Raw genomic sequence first — 17,593 nt, 5'->3', positions numbered from 1 at the left:
AAATAATACAAAGAATATTCAGGTCATGATGACATGTTTAAACAACTATCAGCTATCATCAAAGTGACAAATCCATTTTATAAGATGGTTCTGAAAGTTTATTATCTTCTCTTTTAATGCTTCCTTTCTCTTTTTGATTTTTCTGGATGAATAACCATGTAACCAGATTTAAAATGGATTTGTTTTGGCTCTAAAGCTGCAAACAAACTACTAATTAACAGACAAATCAATTTAGCAAAATTCCGTTTCAGTCCCATTACAAATTATTACAAATATTTGAAAATGAACAAACACACACAGTTTGGTTTGTCTAGAAAAATGTTTTATTTGAATTCTCCATCCATCCATCCATCCATCTTTGTCAGCTTTATCCGTGGGGGCAGTAGTCCGAGCAGAGCCTCCCAGACTTCCCTCTCCCTATACACCTCCTCTAGCTCCTCAGGAGGAACCCCAAGGCTTTCCCGGGCCAGCCGGGAGACATAGTCTCTCCAACGTGTCCTGGGTCTGCCCCGAGGCCTTCTCTTCTGATTTATCAGAATTCTGAAGGTTTTAAAACTGGTAGATCAGAGTGGCAATAAAAATGTACTTGACAGAAAGTATGAAAGAGGAAAAGTTCACTTAGATTCATTCCACTTTTGACTTTGATTTTTATTAATGATATTAATACTTAAATGTTGAAACAAAGTTTAAAAACGTAACTTCAGAGCTCTTTTCCTTTCACTGTGTGGGAATTTATAGTTGGAGGAATCTACACAGTGATTCAGACCAAGGCTAAGATCACAGCAGATGAATGGGGGGACAACTATTACATGATGGGCCCCTACTTCGAACACAACTTCAAGACCCAGGTGGAGAGCTGTGAGCCACTGAACCCCGCCATCAGGAAGGCCATGGATGCTCTCATCCACAACGGCTGCCAGGTGGGAGGGGGGGAGAGTGTCAACATACTGTATGTGTTTGTCTGCAACCTAAATGATATTTGATATAGGTCTGGATTATGAATACTTGTTGTTCCTGTTCATAAGGGTGTAGCTCAGTCTGGCAGATATTACTGAGATCTTGGTATTTTATTTTGGCTATTCTAGCATAATACGCTAACAAAATGTCTAATGTATTTCAGGAAGACATGTGCTGCCATAGTGTTATATTATCTTAAGAAGTGCTTACAAGTGCGATTCTTTCTGGAACTGGTGGTTCAAACTCAAATAGCTGAACCACAAATCAGGGGTCACATTTTTAGTTAAAAAAAGCTCAGAAAATCACAGTTCTGAACTATTTTCATACTTGCACACAACAAACATATATATTTTTTACTTATTTGAATAAAATACATAACACATAATAATACATTCCCCCAGATATATATATAATAAATAAAATACCATTGTTTGACCATTGCTGACCTGTAACCAGTGAGTTTAGTGGAGGCGAATGGAACATGACCTCAGAAGACTTTTAGCATAACAGCATGTGTAGCTACACTGTTACTGTTTACACACATACAGATATACACATAACCAACCTGAAGCAAATCCAGACACATTATACACATTGCATATCAAATAGTGACTTTACCTGCCTGGATTCAATGCACAAGAAGTGCTGTGAACTAAGTTAAGACTAGTGACAAGACAGGGGCACTTCAGAGGCCAATAAGGTTTCAGCCGGGCTGAATGCCCTTCTGACCCCACCCCTGAAGCCTTCCCTGCCACAGATTGCTCTGGATGTGTATGCATATAAGAGAGAGCCTGTATCCCACAAAAGGTTCTATCACACGAATAAGGTAAGTGCAGGTTCATTTTTCCAAACCCATACATAGCACACTGTTATCCTACAGCTGATTGTGCACCTTGCCAGCAGTCAGCTGCATTGAGTTTGTGGTTATACAGGGATTTTTACAGCTGTAACAGAATGGTTAAATAAATATATCAATATTAGCTGTTATGGTTGTTGTTTTGTGTATATTTTAATACCTATTTGGAGCTCATCACACACATGTTACTATGTTACATTTCCATATAAACTGATGACCTTATAGGAGGTAAAAGTATTTACCACACTGTCACTGAAGAGGTGAATTACTACCCTTTGATTACTGGCCACTAGATGGCGCTCACACACCAGAGACCCTGATGTTCCAGGGACCTGACATTGTGTGGTCCCCTATACATCTTACATGTAAGATGCATATTCTTTAAGATACATGCTGATTGGTCTGATAAACCTTCAGCCTGAAACCTCATGAGTCAATGCCATTAAAAAACTGAGGCTTTGTTTCTTGAGCTGCTTGCCCTTAATTATTTAAATGAAAACATTTCTCCATAACAACAACAATCATAGGGCCAATTTATTCCTATAAAATATATTTGGACTCAACTTATGGCATATGCCATAATAGTTACAATGACATTTAAGGCCAATATGAACAACCACGATTACCTGAAGAGTAGCTCTAGTCAAGATCTCAGTTTAAAAAGTGAACATGTGTTAAATGTTTATGACTTTTAAAGTTTGATGCAGCACTGCAGTACTGCCAGTATAGGATGTTCCCAGTGTATCCAACCACACTGGAAATTAATTTTGAAAACTGAAACTTGTCACTCAGTGAGTTTCCAGCATTGACAATGATGTTGATGTCTGCAGGTTTATTTTGGGCGCTGGCTTATCGAGGGCAGCCCCAATGTGATCCTGTTCGACATCGGATCTGCTGCCTGGAACTTGGATCGCTGGAAGGGGGACCTGTGGCAGACCTGCCAAATCGGCCTGCCCTACCATGACAGAGAGGCCAATGACTCGCTCATCCTGGGCTCCCTTATTGCCTGGTTCTTCAAAGAGGTCAGCTGCTGTTCAACCTGATGTGAACATCAGTCAGATCCTTATATTTTTTCCCCTTGCCTCCTGCTACATTGGTGGCTACAGAGGTTTGCAACACAGCTGAGTACACCCCTGGCCAACATTTCTGAACTGTTAATTAATTACAGATCCTGTCAATTTCATACAGTTTTGTTTGTTTTTAGCCAGATGAGCAGATGATTTCATCTGACCAAAAAATGTGTTGCCAGTCAAAGTTTTATCTTGCAGTTCTGTGCATTTTGTGAATAATGGTTTTCTTCTTGGACACTGTCAAAGATTGACTGTCCTTGTGACCAGTCACTGAAACATTAATTTCCATCGTAGCCTACCTCCTAACCACTGCTGCAGCTGTGTTTTGGCTTACTGTATGTTGAATGGCCTACCAATATTTTTGTAGCCTCTCCTATCTTCATAAAGTCTCACAGTTTGATTTACTAGCTCAGGTAATTCCTCACCACATGGAGCCATTTTTACATAGAATACAACCCATGCCAAAATGCTGTGGTGTTCATAGAAACTTTGTTAACCTCGTTTCTGCAGTTAACCTTAAAAGTAAATCACAGGATCACTTTTGTCAAACTGACTTTTGTCTCAGTGATCACATGTGTTTTCATTTTTATTGCATTGAAACTGGACTTTGGTTCCTGTGTTTCTAATCAGTTTGTTTTTCATTGCACATAAATACCTTACACTTCAACACATAAATAACAATTTTGAATCATATAAAATTTCTGTGATATTGCACAGGAGTGTACTCGGTTTGGTTGCATCCTCTATGTAAACATTACGTTTCCCATTGCTGACAGATCTTTTGTTTTCCAGCTAACAGACCACCTTGGTGACAAGCCCAATGTCATTGGTCATTTCCATGAGTGGCAGGCAGGATCTGGGCTTATTCTGTCTCGGGCCCACAAGATAGCAACAGTATTCACTACTCATGCCACCCTGCTGGGACGATATATCTGTGCTGGGAATGCTGACTTTTACAACAACCTAGACAAGGTAAGGGGTCAGGTCATGTAGTGCACAGACACTTTCACAGAAGCTATACTGTTACTGTTGGAAATGAGACTGTATGATCTTGGTTTCTTATCTGAAGGGCCTCTTTTGTAGAAGGACCATCAAATTTGGTTTGGAAATGTGCTATTAAGCTAACATGGCATATTTTTTATATTATTCCTAGTTAGTTAGATTCCCACAAACTAAGGGCAGAGACACGCCAAGCCGACATGAAAGAACTAGCAGTGATGAAGGCCAACGTCTGCGCCGCCTCACATCAGCTTTGTCTGGGCCAGTTGTGTTGAAAAAGTGGCACTTGAACACATTGCACATACTACAGCCAACGGCCGACTAATACGTACATTCTGTGCCTGTGTGACAGAAATAATTCCCCACTAGCAACAGGTGGCAGTATCTGTATTCGCCATTCAGAAAGAGAAAGAAGACCAAGATTGCAGAAGTATGAGCTATAAACAAAGCGCCTCTTGTTCAAAACAGCTGCAGTGTATAGATGCTTCTAATCGAGAATATGTCTGATAAGATGTTGTAATTGACACTGGTGTTGTGGAAAAAGACAGGAGGTTATGGAGGTGAAAAACAAGTGCACTAAATGAGTGAAATCATGGATACTGCAGCGGCAGGGTTAGCGGGCCTTCTCTTCTCATACATTGATTCACTAAGCTGAACAGCCAATCAAAGTGGTCTCTCTCACCAACGAGGCCCATTGCGCTATGCTGATTCAAAATGTCGAACTGGCCGAAAAGCCACCAGCAGGGACCCACTAGTGCCAACGGTGTGGGACACAGAGGGAAGACAAGCATCAACAGATGCTCACTGACGGCCTGATAGTGGCCAGTGGCCACCTGTGGGCTTGGTGTGTCTCTGCCCTAAGAGACAAACAGCAACCACTGACCTTCAGCATACTGTGTAAGCACTGGCTGATTTCTGGAACTCTAAGCAAAATACAATGAACCTGTCACATGTACCTGATGCTGTGTGGCACTATGTGTAAATGAAGGTGTGAAACGCCATCCTCCAAGCATGGAGTTAGGGTTCATCTTTTCTGAGGTCATTAAATAAGGTCCTTTGCTGCTTGTTTGTTAATAAAAGTTGATTTTGCAAGTCTGACACTAGTGTTAGTCAAGGATTCACCCTCTTTAAGCCATAGACAAGACATTCTAAGGTGTGGAATTAGCTATAAAGAGCCAAACCTCTTGAGTAAAAATAATTGATTTTATGTACTGTATGTTGCTGAGCCTGTCAGGCCCAGGCCCAGGGGCCCAAGATGTCGAGGAACCCCAAAACCTCAACCCTCTGTCTGATGTCTTTGAGAAGTCAAAGTAATACTATCCTGATTGTGTTTCTGGCTCCTGAACCCATTTCAAGTGCTATAGTGTTGGGTATCAGTGTATTTGTTTGTATAACTTTTGAGCCGACCATCCAACAAACACTTTGAAATGTTTGCATACACACTGGGACATTTTAACTGGAAGCTTATACAGTCTGAGAACCTTTGGAGCAGTCAGCAGTTTCAGTGAACACAATGACACTTGTGCACTTATTGCTCATGATGGCTGCTGGTTGAAAATAAGAGTTTAGCAATCAACAGAGACGTGTGTTATTGCTTGATAATATTTATATAGAAACAACTTTAATATATAGTGCTATTTTTCATTGCTGTTTTTCCATTAGAACACATTCAGACACCCAACCCCACCCCTCCCAACCCTAACACACACACATACACACACACAGACACACACACAGAGCAATTATGAGATTTTCACATTCAAAGGTTCAGGCTATAAATTGCAGCCTTTTACAGCCACTTAGAGCATCATTAGGGATGTTGATTTGTGTGTGGAGGGGTCAGTGATTTGTGATTGGGTCCGATCTGCTCACATCCTAAAGGTCAGTGTGGAGCTAAAGGCCATGCACTGCTGAATGGATCATTGACAAGCGAGGCGTTTGTAACCCTCAGCTTGAACAGGAAGTCCAGAAGAACTTTGACTGTTCTATTGATGGATTTATATTTTACTTTTATTTAACTAATTAAAAGTTTCATTGAAGTTTGCAACCACTTTTATAAGAGAGCCTTGGCCAAGACAGGAGCATCACAAGTTCCAGACACAATCAAGACATACAGCACTGAAACAGACAACAGTGTATTGAATCTATAATAAGCTAAGAACAAAGGACACTATTGAACAGTTGTCAGTGCTGAGTGCCCCAAGAAGAGGGATGGATCCATTTCTCCCCCCTAAAAGCCCTTCCCCTACCCTAATACTGTAAATAATACACTTGGATGCTGCAACAGGAGTGTTATGATATTGCACTGTGTGGTACTGCAAAATAGCTTGTTTGAGCTATCGTACAGTTTCCCAGAAACCCTTTCTGCATCACTACACAAAGACATTTAATAATAATAATTTAAACGCAGATTTCTGGCTTTACATGTGACTCGATTACAGTAATCTACTTGCATATACTGAACTCTATCACTTATCTGATCAACAGTTTATTTTATTTTATTTTACACACGTGAGGCTAGATACAGTATCCTTATGCAAATCAATTCATGCATACATCTACTGTATAGTACTATTTAAAGATTTCTAACATACTGTGAGCTCTGCTTTGTGTTGGTGATCTGAGCTATAAAGAGTTCCAGAGAAATTGTATTTTATTGTGGGAGAATTCATTGATTGAGTGATTTGTTTACGAGGCAGCTTCCACTATATCACTAACAACAGGCTGAGATTCGTTATGATTACCTGAGTCATCATCTTGATGTAAATCATTAGGTATACTAGGGCTGTGATTATGGTTGTGCACGTATGTGCGTGCCTGGATCAAAAAGACTTCACGTCTGAGCAATCCCATATCATGCATAAAGAGGATCAAATTCATGACGGACCTATTAGAGCAAATGGGTGCGCAACACAGCAAGATATGGAAGAGTTTCCTATAGGGGAAAAATAAAATCTATGAATACATAATATCAAAGAGAGCAGAGATTTGGACAGTGGTGATAAATATGGTGGTATGAGGCCATAAGAAGAGACCGGGATGATAATAGACTGTATAGAGAGGAATACCACCAGCCATGGGGGAGAGGAGAGGAAGTTCACAGGCCATATGGGAGAGGGGCCTATTGCCCACAAGGGAGGGCCCACAGGCCTTACAGACCGTTTTATAGATCACCTCAATGAGAAGATCAACGTTCCAAGGACAGGAAATCCTCCAGGAGCCCTGTCCCACCTAAGAAAGAAACTACAAAGTCTCCACAGTCTGAAAAAGAGACAGAGGTGGGGAATGATGGCGATGACCCCCCCCACCTTACACCACATGACAGAATGGAGGGGGGTGAACTAGCATAGCTCCCTGAAGAGGCAGATATCTGTATCATGATGAAGGCAGAAGGCTGGGGAGATACGAAAAAGGGTAGTCATGAACCAGAGGGGCCCACTGACTACTCCAGATGTTTACCATCCAAACCTGAGCAGACCCACAAGCAAGATTCCAGCACAACATCTGCATAAATAGACAGATAAATAGATAGATAGATAGATAGATAGATAGATAGATAGATAGATTTTGTAGCTGTGATACGAAGCTCTTGCATGTTGATAATGATGGGTGTATAGGAAGAGCATCATCCTATGGAACTTGAATAATGTAGATGTAAATTAGAAAAATCAATAACAGAACTTGAAATCCTTCAAATCCAAATTCTCCTTGTAGTTTACACCAAGAACAGATTTTATTTTTAAACTTTGGTTGCCTCACTTTTTCCAAATAAATTTAAAACCAAGGGCCTGTATTATGGTCCAGTATTGAGGGGGAATACGGAGGCATGCTGGATACAAAATTCATGTTAATAATAATTGCTTAACTGTGCATCACTAATTTTGTAAATTATCACATAAGAAAAACTAAGAATGAAGCACCACAGCGATGACACTCAGCACATACTGTATATGCAAATGGTTGTGTTTAATTCTATACTATCCTGACTCCTCCAGTCTATAAAACCTGCAGTTATATTTTATGTTCTAGCTCTTGATTCTTAAATGTTTTATAAATTATTCCTACAAATGAAATGTGACAATGAGAATTCTTGACATTATTGATCTGCTCCTTTTCTGTGGTATGTGTGTTGTAGTTCAACATTGACCAGGAGGCAGGTGACAGACAGATATACCATCGCTACTGTCTGGAGAGAGCAGCAGTTCACTGTGCCCATGTCTTCACCACAGTCTCCCAGATCACTGCGGTGGAGGCCAACCACATGGTGCACAGGAAGCCAGGTGGGGAAGTGTTTCACTGCAGCGCCACAAAGATTATATTTGGTCAGTTTGTGGTAAATCTAGTAAATCTAGTATGAATATTCATGATCCCAGGAGGATGAAGACAGAGATTTGCTGCCCCCTCAGCTCTCCACTAGCGCCACTACTAGGGCAAACCTTTCAGTTATGTAACTGTGTACCTACTGCCATTAAAGCCCTGCTGTTGCTGTGTTGATGGTGCAGATATAGTGACTCCAAATGGGCTAAATGTGAAGAAGTTCTCAGCCATGCATGAGTTTCAGAACCTGCACTCCATTAACAAGACCCGCATCCAGGAATTTGTCAGAGGACACTTTTATGGGTGAGTGGGGATTGTTTTAACTGTGTAGTTCTGATTTGTCTCATGTAGAGGTAACCCATTTACTTCCGTCATTACCAATGGGGCATTCTTCTTTTGTTTCTTCTAGCTAGCTGGATAATTGTATCTCTTTAAACCTAATTGTAAATCTTATCGTCCTGGCAGTCATCTGGACTTCAACCTGGATAAAACCCTCTTCTTCTTCATCGCTGGACGCTATGAGTTCTCCAATAAGGGAGCTGATATTTTTCTGGAATCACTGTCCAGACTCAACTACCTGCTGCGGGTAAGGTCCTTAGCCTTCATGCGTTCTGCAGTATTTTACTGTGTGCTCACATACTTAAGCATGCACTCCTGTCCAAATTACTAGTAAGTGTATTACCCCACCCCCCTTGTTTTCCCCTCTCTCCTCTCTTGTCTTCCTCACTCTTGCTACAGGTCCACAGGAATGATGTAACAGTGGTAGCTTTCTTCATCATGCCAGCCAAAACAAACAACTTCAATGTGGAGTCACTGAAGGGACAGGCGGTACGCAAACAGCTCTGGTATGCCAGTGTAGTTTGAATAGTAGTCCAATGCCAGCATTAACATAGATGGTCTACAGTGTTCAATCCCTCCTAAATAAAAAATAATCTAGACACTGATAACTTAAACAATTACAGACCAATATAGAAATTAGTTGTTCTTGCCAAGGCATTGTATAAGGAGGCCTATACATAGCTTAAATTCTCTCTAAATGAGCACACACTGTTTGAAAGGCTCCGGTCACACTTCGTAGCCACCACAACACTGAAGCTGCACTTGTAAAAGTTGCCAGGCTTGTGCAGGACGGTTTCTAGGTCACTGATGTCATCCTATTTGAAAATCAAAATGACAATTTCAGTCTCTCTTTCTACTGTGGCTGTTGTGAACTGTTTGAAACGGAATGAATTTGGGTTTGTTTTAGTAAAGCAATTGAAGCTTGTGAGTTTGGGTCAACATATATTTCTGAGGCAGGTCTCCATTTGTCTCACAGGGATACAGCTCACACTGTGAAGGAGAAGTTTGGAAAAAAACTGTATGATGCTCTATTAAAGTAAGTATATCGACACTATAAGTGAAAGCGCAGCTTTACTGATCTCAGTGAGAGCTGATATTGATGTCACGTCTCAGTGGACATAAACACTGTGGTACTCTGTGATCAGTGAAGCTCTTGTAGGGTGAGTGAGTGTTTTTTTTTGTTTGCCCTGTTGTCAGAGGTCAGATCCCTGATATGAACTCCATTCTTGACAGAGATGACTTCACCATAATGAAGAGAGCCATCTATGCTACTCAGGTACTGAAGTCTGTTTCTGGTTCTTCTTTATATCATTTTAATTAAACAGTGGCACCGTTTTGTGGTATTTTTTACCATCTAGTGTCTAAAAACTGATTGATACAGGTCTTCCTCTAATATTTACCCTCTTCTAATGACCTGTTATATTCTTTTGAGTACTGTTCCATATTCAGCTGGTAGTAAAGTTTCATTGTAAATTGCTGTTCTCTGACCGCAAGCACTCACTCTCTAAAGGTGTGTCAACCAAGGTTTTGCACATTGTCTGATAAATCCAGTGAAAATGGGGGAGGAAATGGTGTCTCTCAGATATACTGCCCCCCTCTATGTCACTCTGCTGCCTAAGGCTGCTATTGTTATTCCAGCTTCTCTACCCTGTAGACCAGGGGTGGGCAAACCTTTTGATTCGTGGGCCACAATGGGTTCTAAAATTTAACACAGGGGCCGGGCCGGGGGCAGAAGGATGGAGTGTTTGTGTGAACTAATATAAATGACATATAAAAGCCATTACATAAAAGGTTTTGGCCTTTAATGGGTAGCAAAGCATGAATATACAAGGCTTATTGTACAACTTGTTCTCCAAATGCATTTTTTATATAACACAGTAGAGAATTAAACCTTCAGTTTCAGTGGGAACACTGTTGTTGGTCAAAGTCTGGAGTTAGTTTTGCTGTGGCTATTCTCAGGATAGATCTGAGGTGTTGCTGAGTTAACATGGGTCTGTGGGGTGCTTTGTTGATGTTCATGATGCTGAACATCTGCTCACACACATAGTTCGAGCCAAACAACGGCAGCATCTTTTGTGCCGTCCTCCAGAGGTTTGGAAACGTGGCTTCGTTAAGTGAAACATAAAAGTCATTCAGTTTAAGAGAGCTTCTCTTTTAGAATGGAGTCAGGCTGAAGATCGATTAGTTCCAATTGCAGCTCCTGTGGTGCTGTTTCAGGGTCTTGTGACGGGGGACAGGACACCTTGTCAACAGCTTGGACAGAACTGACGCCAGAATTCTTCGTACAGGTCATCCAGTGATTTGCTGTATTTCTTCTGCTCTTAGCTATTTTGTTGAGGCATTACAACTCAGGTTAGTTGGAAGTGCGTCCTGGGCAATCAGCACTAGTTCTTCATAAGGTTGTATGACAAATATATTATATATTAGCATCACAGTCAATGGTTATCGTGGTACCTTGGAGCCCCTATTAGCTGTAGAAGTACTACCAGGTGGTACCTCTAATTGTGAAACACTTAAGTAGCATACAGTAGGGTTATATATATATAAAAAATACAAATAAAAAAACAGCTGCTTAATATTAATTCAGTCTTTAAACTTGATTTAACCTCTCTATGTCTGTCCAGTGATCACATTCATTTGGAACCAAAAAATCTGGCTTTCATCTAATTAAAAGCGACTTTGGTAAATACAGGCCAGTAATCTTCTGATAGTTTGCTTACTTTCAATATGTGTTGAATGAAATGCTGATGTTTCAGCTTACCTGCTGTGCAGTGACTAGAAGATGCCCCGGGGAAATGACAGCAACTAATCAGAATGAATTACCTGAAAGTGTACTAACTGAACACTGTTGCTTTTTAAAAAAAAATTATTTGCACTTCTTAAATGGTGTTTCTTCCTGTGAAATTAAAGTTCCTTTAAAGGGAACAATAGGAAACCATAGGAGTTGTAAAATTAAGCACTGCTTGTTTTTGTTTTATGATGCGCTGTGGTGTGAGACAGTAATTAGATATCATTAACCCAGGGTTTACATAATGCCTGGACTGATCAATACTTTTCAGGATCACACTCTGAAAGGTTACCAATTATACACCACTGACTCAAACACTCATTATGTCATTTCTCCTCATTCCAGTGCTTTAGGCATGTGTGTTTAGATGTGCATGACATTTAGAATATGAACACAGCAATGTAAACATTTACACTAAAGGAAATCCAGCTGATAGCCTCAGACTTTTGTTGCTTGGTGCTGCAGAGACTTGATTGGCAATGGACCATAACATCATTGAATCATTTATCTTGATACAATGAGAATACCTGAAATTGATTAACATTGTTATCTCCCAGGGATAACAACTGACAGCAAGTGTAAGCATTAGAACACAAGCTGCAAAGTAAAGATCAATTAACAAGATGTTCATAAGTGATATCATAACAAAATCAGTACATCTTGTACAGTAACATACCTCATCAGTATTTGGTAATGCGTTCACTTTGACTTGTCCCTCTTTCTGTCTCACCACTTGTATGTTTTACTGCCTTAAACACACACGTTGTACCCCTTGCTGCAGAGACACAGCCTCCCTCCAGTAACCACTCACAACATGCTGGATGACCCATCAGATCCCATCCTGTCCACTGTCAGACGCATCGGCCTCTTCAACTCCAGGGATGATCGCGTCAAGGTAGACCACACATCCTGTATATTTACTCCATCAGTGTTATGTCGTCTCCTGAAGTTTGTTTGTGGGCTGTGACTAGTGAATCACCTGGGGATCATTAAATGTGAGGTTTATGTAAAAAAAGTGTAAGTACTTTCTAGCTATCATTAAATGTGAGGTTTATGTAAAAAAGTGTAAGTACTTTCTAGCTAGAATAACAATTACAACTGTCTGCCCTCCTATCTAAACCATAGTTTCAGTGGTGGAATGTCACTAATTACACTTACTCAAGTACTCAGAAACAGTTTTGAGCTATTTATTCTTTCCTTGAGTATTTCCATTTTCTGCTACTTCATATACTGACTTCATTAATTCCAGAGGCAAATATTAAACTTTTTACTCCACTAAATTTATTTTACAACTTTAGCAGCTAGTAAAATTTAAGTTTTGGGAGTGGCACAGTGGAACAGTGGTTAGCGCTGTTACTTCACAACAAGAAGGTTCCAAGCTCGAGCCCCGGCCAACCCTGTGTTTTTCGGTGCAGAGTTTGCATGTTCTCTCTGTGCCTGTGTGGGCTTTCTCTGGGTGCTACGGTTTCCTCCAACAGTCCAAAGACATGCCATTTAGGTTGACTGGAAACTCTAAATTAGACATTATCCAGAACGGCGTCCCAGCATAAAACACGCCAAGTTTAACGTGTGAATCATCAGTTCAGTGGGAACTGATGATTCGCTGTGGCGACAGGAACAGCCGGAAGTAGAAGAAGAAGAGGCTAGTAACATTTTAGAATCAAATTAGAAAACAAAGATTTTATTGATCCCTGATGGAGGATTCACCAGCTACCCACCAGTATGTAAATGAAATCAAATTTACCAGCTGCAACATTAAAGAGATCTTCACAATTTGTCAATAACTGTAATCATTAATAAAATAAACATTAATGGAAAATTTGTCATTCTGCATAGTTACTCCAACTACGATTTGATGCTAATATTTTTGTACTTTTACTTAAGTGAAATTGTGAATGCAGGAGTATTTTTACGATAGTATTTTTAAAAACTTTTACTTACATTAAAGACCTAAATACTTCTTCCACTACTGTGTGGGTTGTCCCTACCTTAGAACACCATCCATAGGACCCATCCAAAGTTACACTTACCAGACCTTTGTTGTCATGGAGACAATGATAAACACTTGGTTATGTTTCATTAGGTTTAGATTGTGCTTTGGACTGAAATAATCTTAATCATCTTGCTTACAATAATATACCTGTAGCTTTCACACGGGAATCAAACACCAGCCTCCTGTAGGGAACATTCCATCTTTTTGACCCATCCATCCAACTAACCTCCTTTATTTATTACATAAAATAACTGCCTCCTTTGCTCGTGTCATAATTACTTTGGTCACTAGAGGTTGACTAACTATAACATGTTATTGCTGGTCATAATAACTTGCTGGCCTAAATGACATGGACTCATTTTTTTATAGGAGGACAGTCTAAAAATTGGTCTGAGGGGTGGCAACAAATTCTTAGAGGATAAAAACCTTAATCATCCTCTAAGAACCATGAAATTCCCCTGTAATTTTTACTATAGGTCACAAGATATTTATTGTTTCACACATCACAGCCAGTGTACAGTAAATCTACACTCCTGAGGTAATATACAGCAAATTCCCACTGGTGATTCATGGACATCTGTAATTCCAACCTATTATTTCTATCCCTCTTCTCTTTAGATCATCTTCCACCCTGAGTTCCTGTCCTCCACCAGTCCCCTGCTGCCAATGGACTATGAGGACTTTGTTCGTGGCTGTAACCTTGGAGTGTTCCCCTCCTATTATGAACCATGGGGATACACACCTGGTAGCCTTCTACTGTCACACTGTACACACAAATGCACCGTCTTCCTGAAAAACAGAGGCACTGCAGTTACACAAAGCTCCAAAGCAGCCACATGAAGCAGTAATAGATGAAGTCTTCAACATTCTATATAGCCACTGCACATAACAATAAGAGAATATATGCATGCTGACTTACATTTAGACAATATTTTTTATATCCATTGCACCCTTTGTAAGAACACATCCTATGTGTGCCTATAACAGCTGCAAACCCATTCAGGCTTCCAATAAAAGAGGTGCTGTATCACTACCACATGATGTATACTCACTGCAGTATTCTGTAAAACCAGTACACTCATTTTTTAATAAGGCCGATCCTGCAGGTGCAGTATACCTCACAAATACCTTGTAAATGCTGCTGTCAGTACCTTTCCAATATTAAGGATTTAATTTCCACAAATCAGCACAATTTATTCCATTGTAAACCACAGGTCCAGCTCATTTACTGAAAATTTTGGAAACTAGTTTTTAGAATCAATAGTTTAAACACATTAATACACATCTGGATTAGGACAACAAAACTTTAACATCCTGAAAGGTCCATCTATGTATTTCTGTTTATGGGCAAATCAGATTTATTCCTATCAGACATTAATTGTATTTTTATGGCTAGCAGCAAGTGTTGTTTTTTACCTGAAAATGTGCATGTATTGTAAAACAAATGCAAATGACAACAACAGACATGAGAGAGCTTGAACCATGATAAATTCCCTTATAGATCATTCTGACTATTTTTCCAATTAAGTGATTAATCCTGTAATCTGTCAACTAGACAGCACTCAGAGTGTGAACATCCGTCAAGGCAGAACACTATCCTCATAATGCCATTCCACCTAAAAGCAATAATCCCAAGGTAGTGCGACCCTCATAACATGATTCCTTGGCCATGAAAACCTCTCTCTGGCATTTGGAATCACACTGATAGTATTATGATGAGTTTGAATGATATTCAAGAAAGACAATATTTCACTAATGGTGGTTTTCTTCGGGATTTAGCTCAGTAACTTTTGAAGACATCGAATCTGTTGCCACCCACTGAATCAGCAGAGTTTCAGATAGAATTTGATCTTAGTTGCAAGTCTGTAGCATTACATTCTGGATCAGCAGATCCAGAATATGACTTGGATCCAGATCAGACTTTGGTGTGTGGTAGATCTTATATGGATGTTACCGTGCAATTTTCATTCAAGCATTGTAGGCAAAAATATAGAAATTGGCCCCGTTTCACAGTGGTGTTCTGTGATTCCTTGCTGCAGGTGAATGTACCGTAATGGGCATTCCTAGTGTGACAACCAACCTGTCAGGTTTTGGCTGCTTCATGGAGGAACACATCTCAGACCCCGCTGCCTATGGTATGCACACACATGCACACATACACACAGAATTTTAGGCATCCCGTCTCCCTCTCCTTTTTCTCTCTTACTCAGGTATCTACATTGTGGACCGGCGGTTCCGTTCCGCTGAAGAGTCCTGTAACCAGCTGACCCAGTTCATGTTTAGTTTCTGCCAGCAGTCTCGCCGTCAGCGCATCATCCAGCGCAATCGAACTGAGAGGCTGTCTGACCTGCTGGACTGGAGATACCTGGGACGGGTCTGTTTCTGCTGGATCAGCAATAAATAGCTGTTTGATATGAGGGTGTATCTAGCAAGATCTTAACCAGGCAGAACAGGACAGATGGACAGAGCGGGTCCTTGCTTCATCCTGTTTCAATTGCCAAGGATGACCTAAAGTGTTATTTAGGTGTTACTTATCTAGTAGAGTCAGGATTTACACAGCACACTGTATCAGATTTTAAATTGGGATGGAAATCACCTGTCTTCCACACACCTTGTCTGTTATGCTGCAGAGAAAACCAAGAAAAGCCTCCAACATATTCTGTTAGATGTTGCTTAACTGTGATGTACATCTCTGCTGATTGTGATTGACAGTTCTACATACATGCCCGTCATCTGGCACTTAGTAGAGCCTTCCCGGACAAGTTCAAGATGGACCCCATGGCAACTCTGAAGGTGAGGAACACTGTGCAAAAAAAGTTTGTAAATGGACTGGAACATGAATTTATCTGCCTGGACTCAGGTTGTTTAAATTAACAATTCCAATGACTGAAATGACTTTTTTATATTTTGAAACTTCATCTGGATGTTTTATCCATATCAACTGCCTTATGTGCATTAGTTCAAATGAAACTGAAAATGTTAAAACACCTGCCAGGCTCATACATTTTCTGTAGCTAATTGTTTGCACTGGAGAAAAGCAGGACATGAACAGCTTCACACACTTTTGTTATTAAGTACAATATCTCAGTGGCACTACAAACTGAAAGTGACCTTTTGGTGTGTTTTGAGAACCTGTAACGCAGCCTTCCTCTAAGTCTACATGCTGCTACACAAGAATCACGTGGCCACTCACACACAAAGCACATACTTTTGGGTTTTGTCCACATTTGTCAGGTTTTAATTGACAGCATAACATTTGGATGAATGACAAGTTATCACTTTGGAGTGTGCTGGAGTTGAACATTGCTGCGCTATATGACATTTTCCTTTCTACTTTTGCTCTCCCTCTTCTGTTTTAAGGGCTCTCTCTGATACTATAAGGTGTCTGATTCACAGTTTTTCAATTCACTGTTAAATTCCAGGTACATCAAATAGAAGGGATTCTTACAAGAGATTTGATATTTACTTGAAAAGAAAGGAGGGCAGTAAAGGAAGGAATCAATGGTGGAAAGAAAGGGAGGGAGGGAGGAAAGATAAAATGAAAAAAATGAGGAAAGGAAGAAAGAATAAAAGTTTGGAAAGGGGAGAAAACAGGTAAAGTCAACAGGCAAGTCTGAGGTCTCTGATGTTGCAGATTCTTACCAGCACAGGAACTCACCACCTGACATGTACGATCTGTGAAGCGGCTGACTGTGACAGAGCAAGTCTGAACTCTCTGCTTGATGGTTTTAACTGAAATTAACTGAAGGCTGCTGTTACAGAATATCTTAAATATTAAGCAGCATAATTTAGTCTACAATAACTGGGACTCTTGTATTTTTACAGACACAGGGTTTCCGTTATCCCCGGCCCTACTCTGTGCCCCCCTCCCCCTCAGCTTCCCTCCACTCTACCCCGCATCACAGTGATGTGGAGGACGATGATGATGATGATGAGCCCTATGATGAAGATGAGGAGGCTGAGAGGGACCGGCTGAACATCAAGGCTCCCTTTGTGTTGGGTGATGTGCCAGAGGGAAAGAAGAAGCAACGGGGAGAATCAAAAAACTGAGATTAACACAGGTTTAGCCAGTGCTTCTGCTGGGTGTGAATGAAATGATCACAATCTGATTACCAGATATACTGCACATTAGTGAGGGACCACACATGTCGCTGCTGCAATAAACATTAAGTTTTCCACTACCATTACCTACTGTACTTCCACTTCTGCTGCCACCAGGTCACATTAAAGATCGTAACTCCATAATCTGGAAACAAAGTTTGTGGGTTTGAAGC

At 40.4% G+C, this 17,593-nt stretch overlaps 1 protein-coding gene across 2 annotated transcripts in view; it reads left to right on the top strand.

Annotated features, from left to right (window-relative positions):
- gys2 (glycogen synthase 2) overlaps nucleotides 1-17,593 on the top strand; it is a 23,456-nt gene extending 5,863 nt beyond the window's left edge. Inside the window, exons 2-16 of one of the 2 annotated variants that reach the window (XM_020608327.1) lie at nucleotides 739-920; nucleotides 2,644-2,835; nucleotides 3,676-3,855; nucleotides 8,018-8,162; nucleotides 8,385-8,502; nucleotides 8,665-8,785; nucleotides 8,938-9,044; nucleotides 9,515-9,574; nucleotides 9,736-9,814; nucleotides 12,108-12,221; nucleotides 13,938-14,064; nucleotides 15,359-15,454; nucleotides 15,530-15,693; nucleotides 16,032-16,112; nucleotides 17,145-17,593. In XM_020608327.1, the coding sequence (XP_020463983.1) occupies nucleotides 739-920; nucleotides 2,644-2,835; nucleotides 3,676-3,855; nucleotides 8,018-8,162; nucleotides 8,385-8,502; nucleotides 8,665-8,785; nucleotides 8,938-9,044; nucleotides 9,515-9,574; nucleotides 9,736-9,814; nucleotides 12,108-12,221; nucleotides 13,938-14,064; nucleotides 15,359-15,454; nucleotides 15,530-15,693; nucleotides 16,032-16,112; nucleotides 17,145-17,369 (1,991 nt within the window). In that variant the 3' untranslated portion in view covers nucleotides 17,370-17,593. The remainder of the gene's footprint in view (nucleotides 1-738; nucleotides 921-2,643; nucleotides 2,836-3,675; nucleotides 3,856-8,017; nucleotides 8,163-8,384; nucleotides 8,503-8,664; nucleotides 8,786-8,937; nucleotides 9,045-9,514; nucleotides 9,575-9,735; nucleotides 9,815-12,107; nucleotides 12,222-13,937; nucleotides 14,065-15,358; nucleotides 15,455-15,529; nucleotides 15,694-16,031; nucleotides 16,113-17,144) is intronic. The other variant, XM_020608328.1, reaches the window with a different exon arrangement.

This window comes from Monopterus albus, unplaced genomic scaffold, assembly GCF_001952655.1.
Source record: "Monopterus albus unplaced genomic scaffold, M_albus_1.0 scaffold92.1, whole genome shotgun sequence".
In the NCBI taxonomy this organism is placed as follows: Eukaryota; Metazoa; Chordata; class Actinopteri; order Synbranchiformes; family Synbranchidae; genus Monopterus; species Monopterus albus.
Note: the sequence above shows the minus strand (reverse complement) of the source record. Positions and strands in the feature narration are given on the sequence as shown.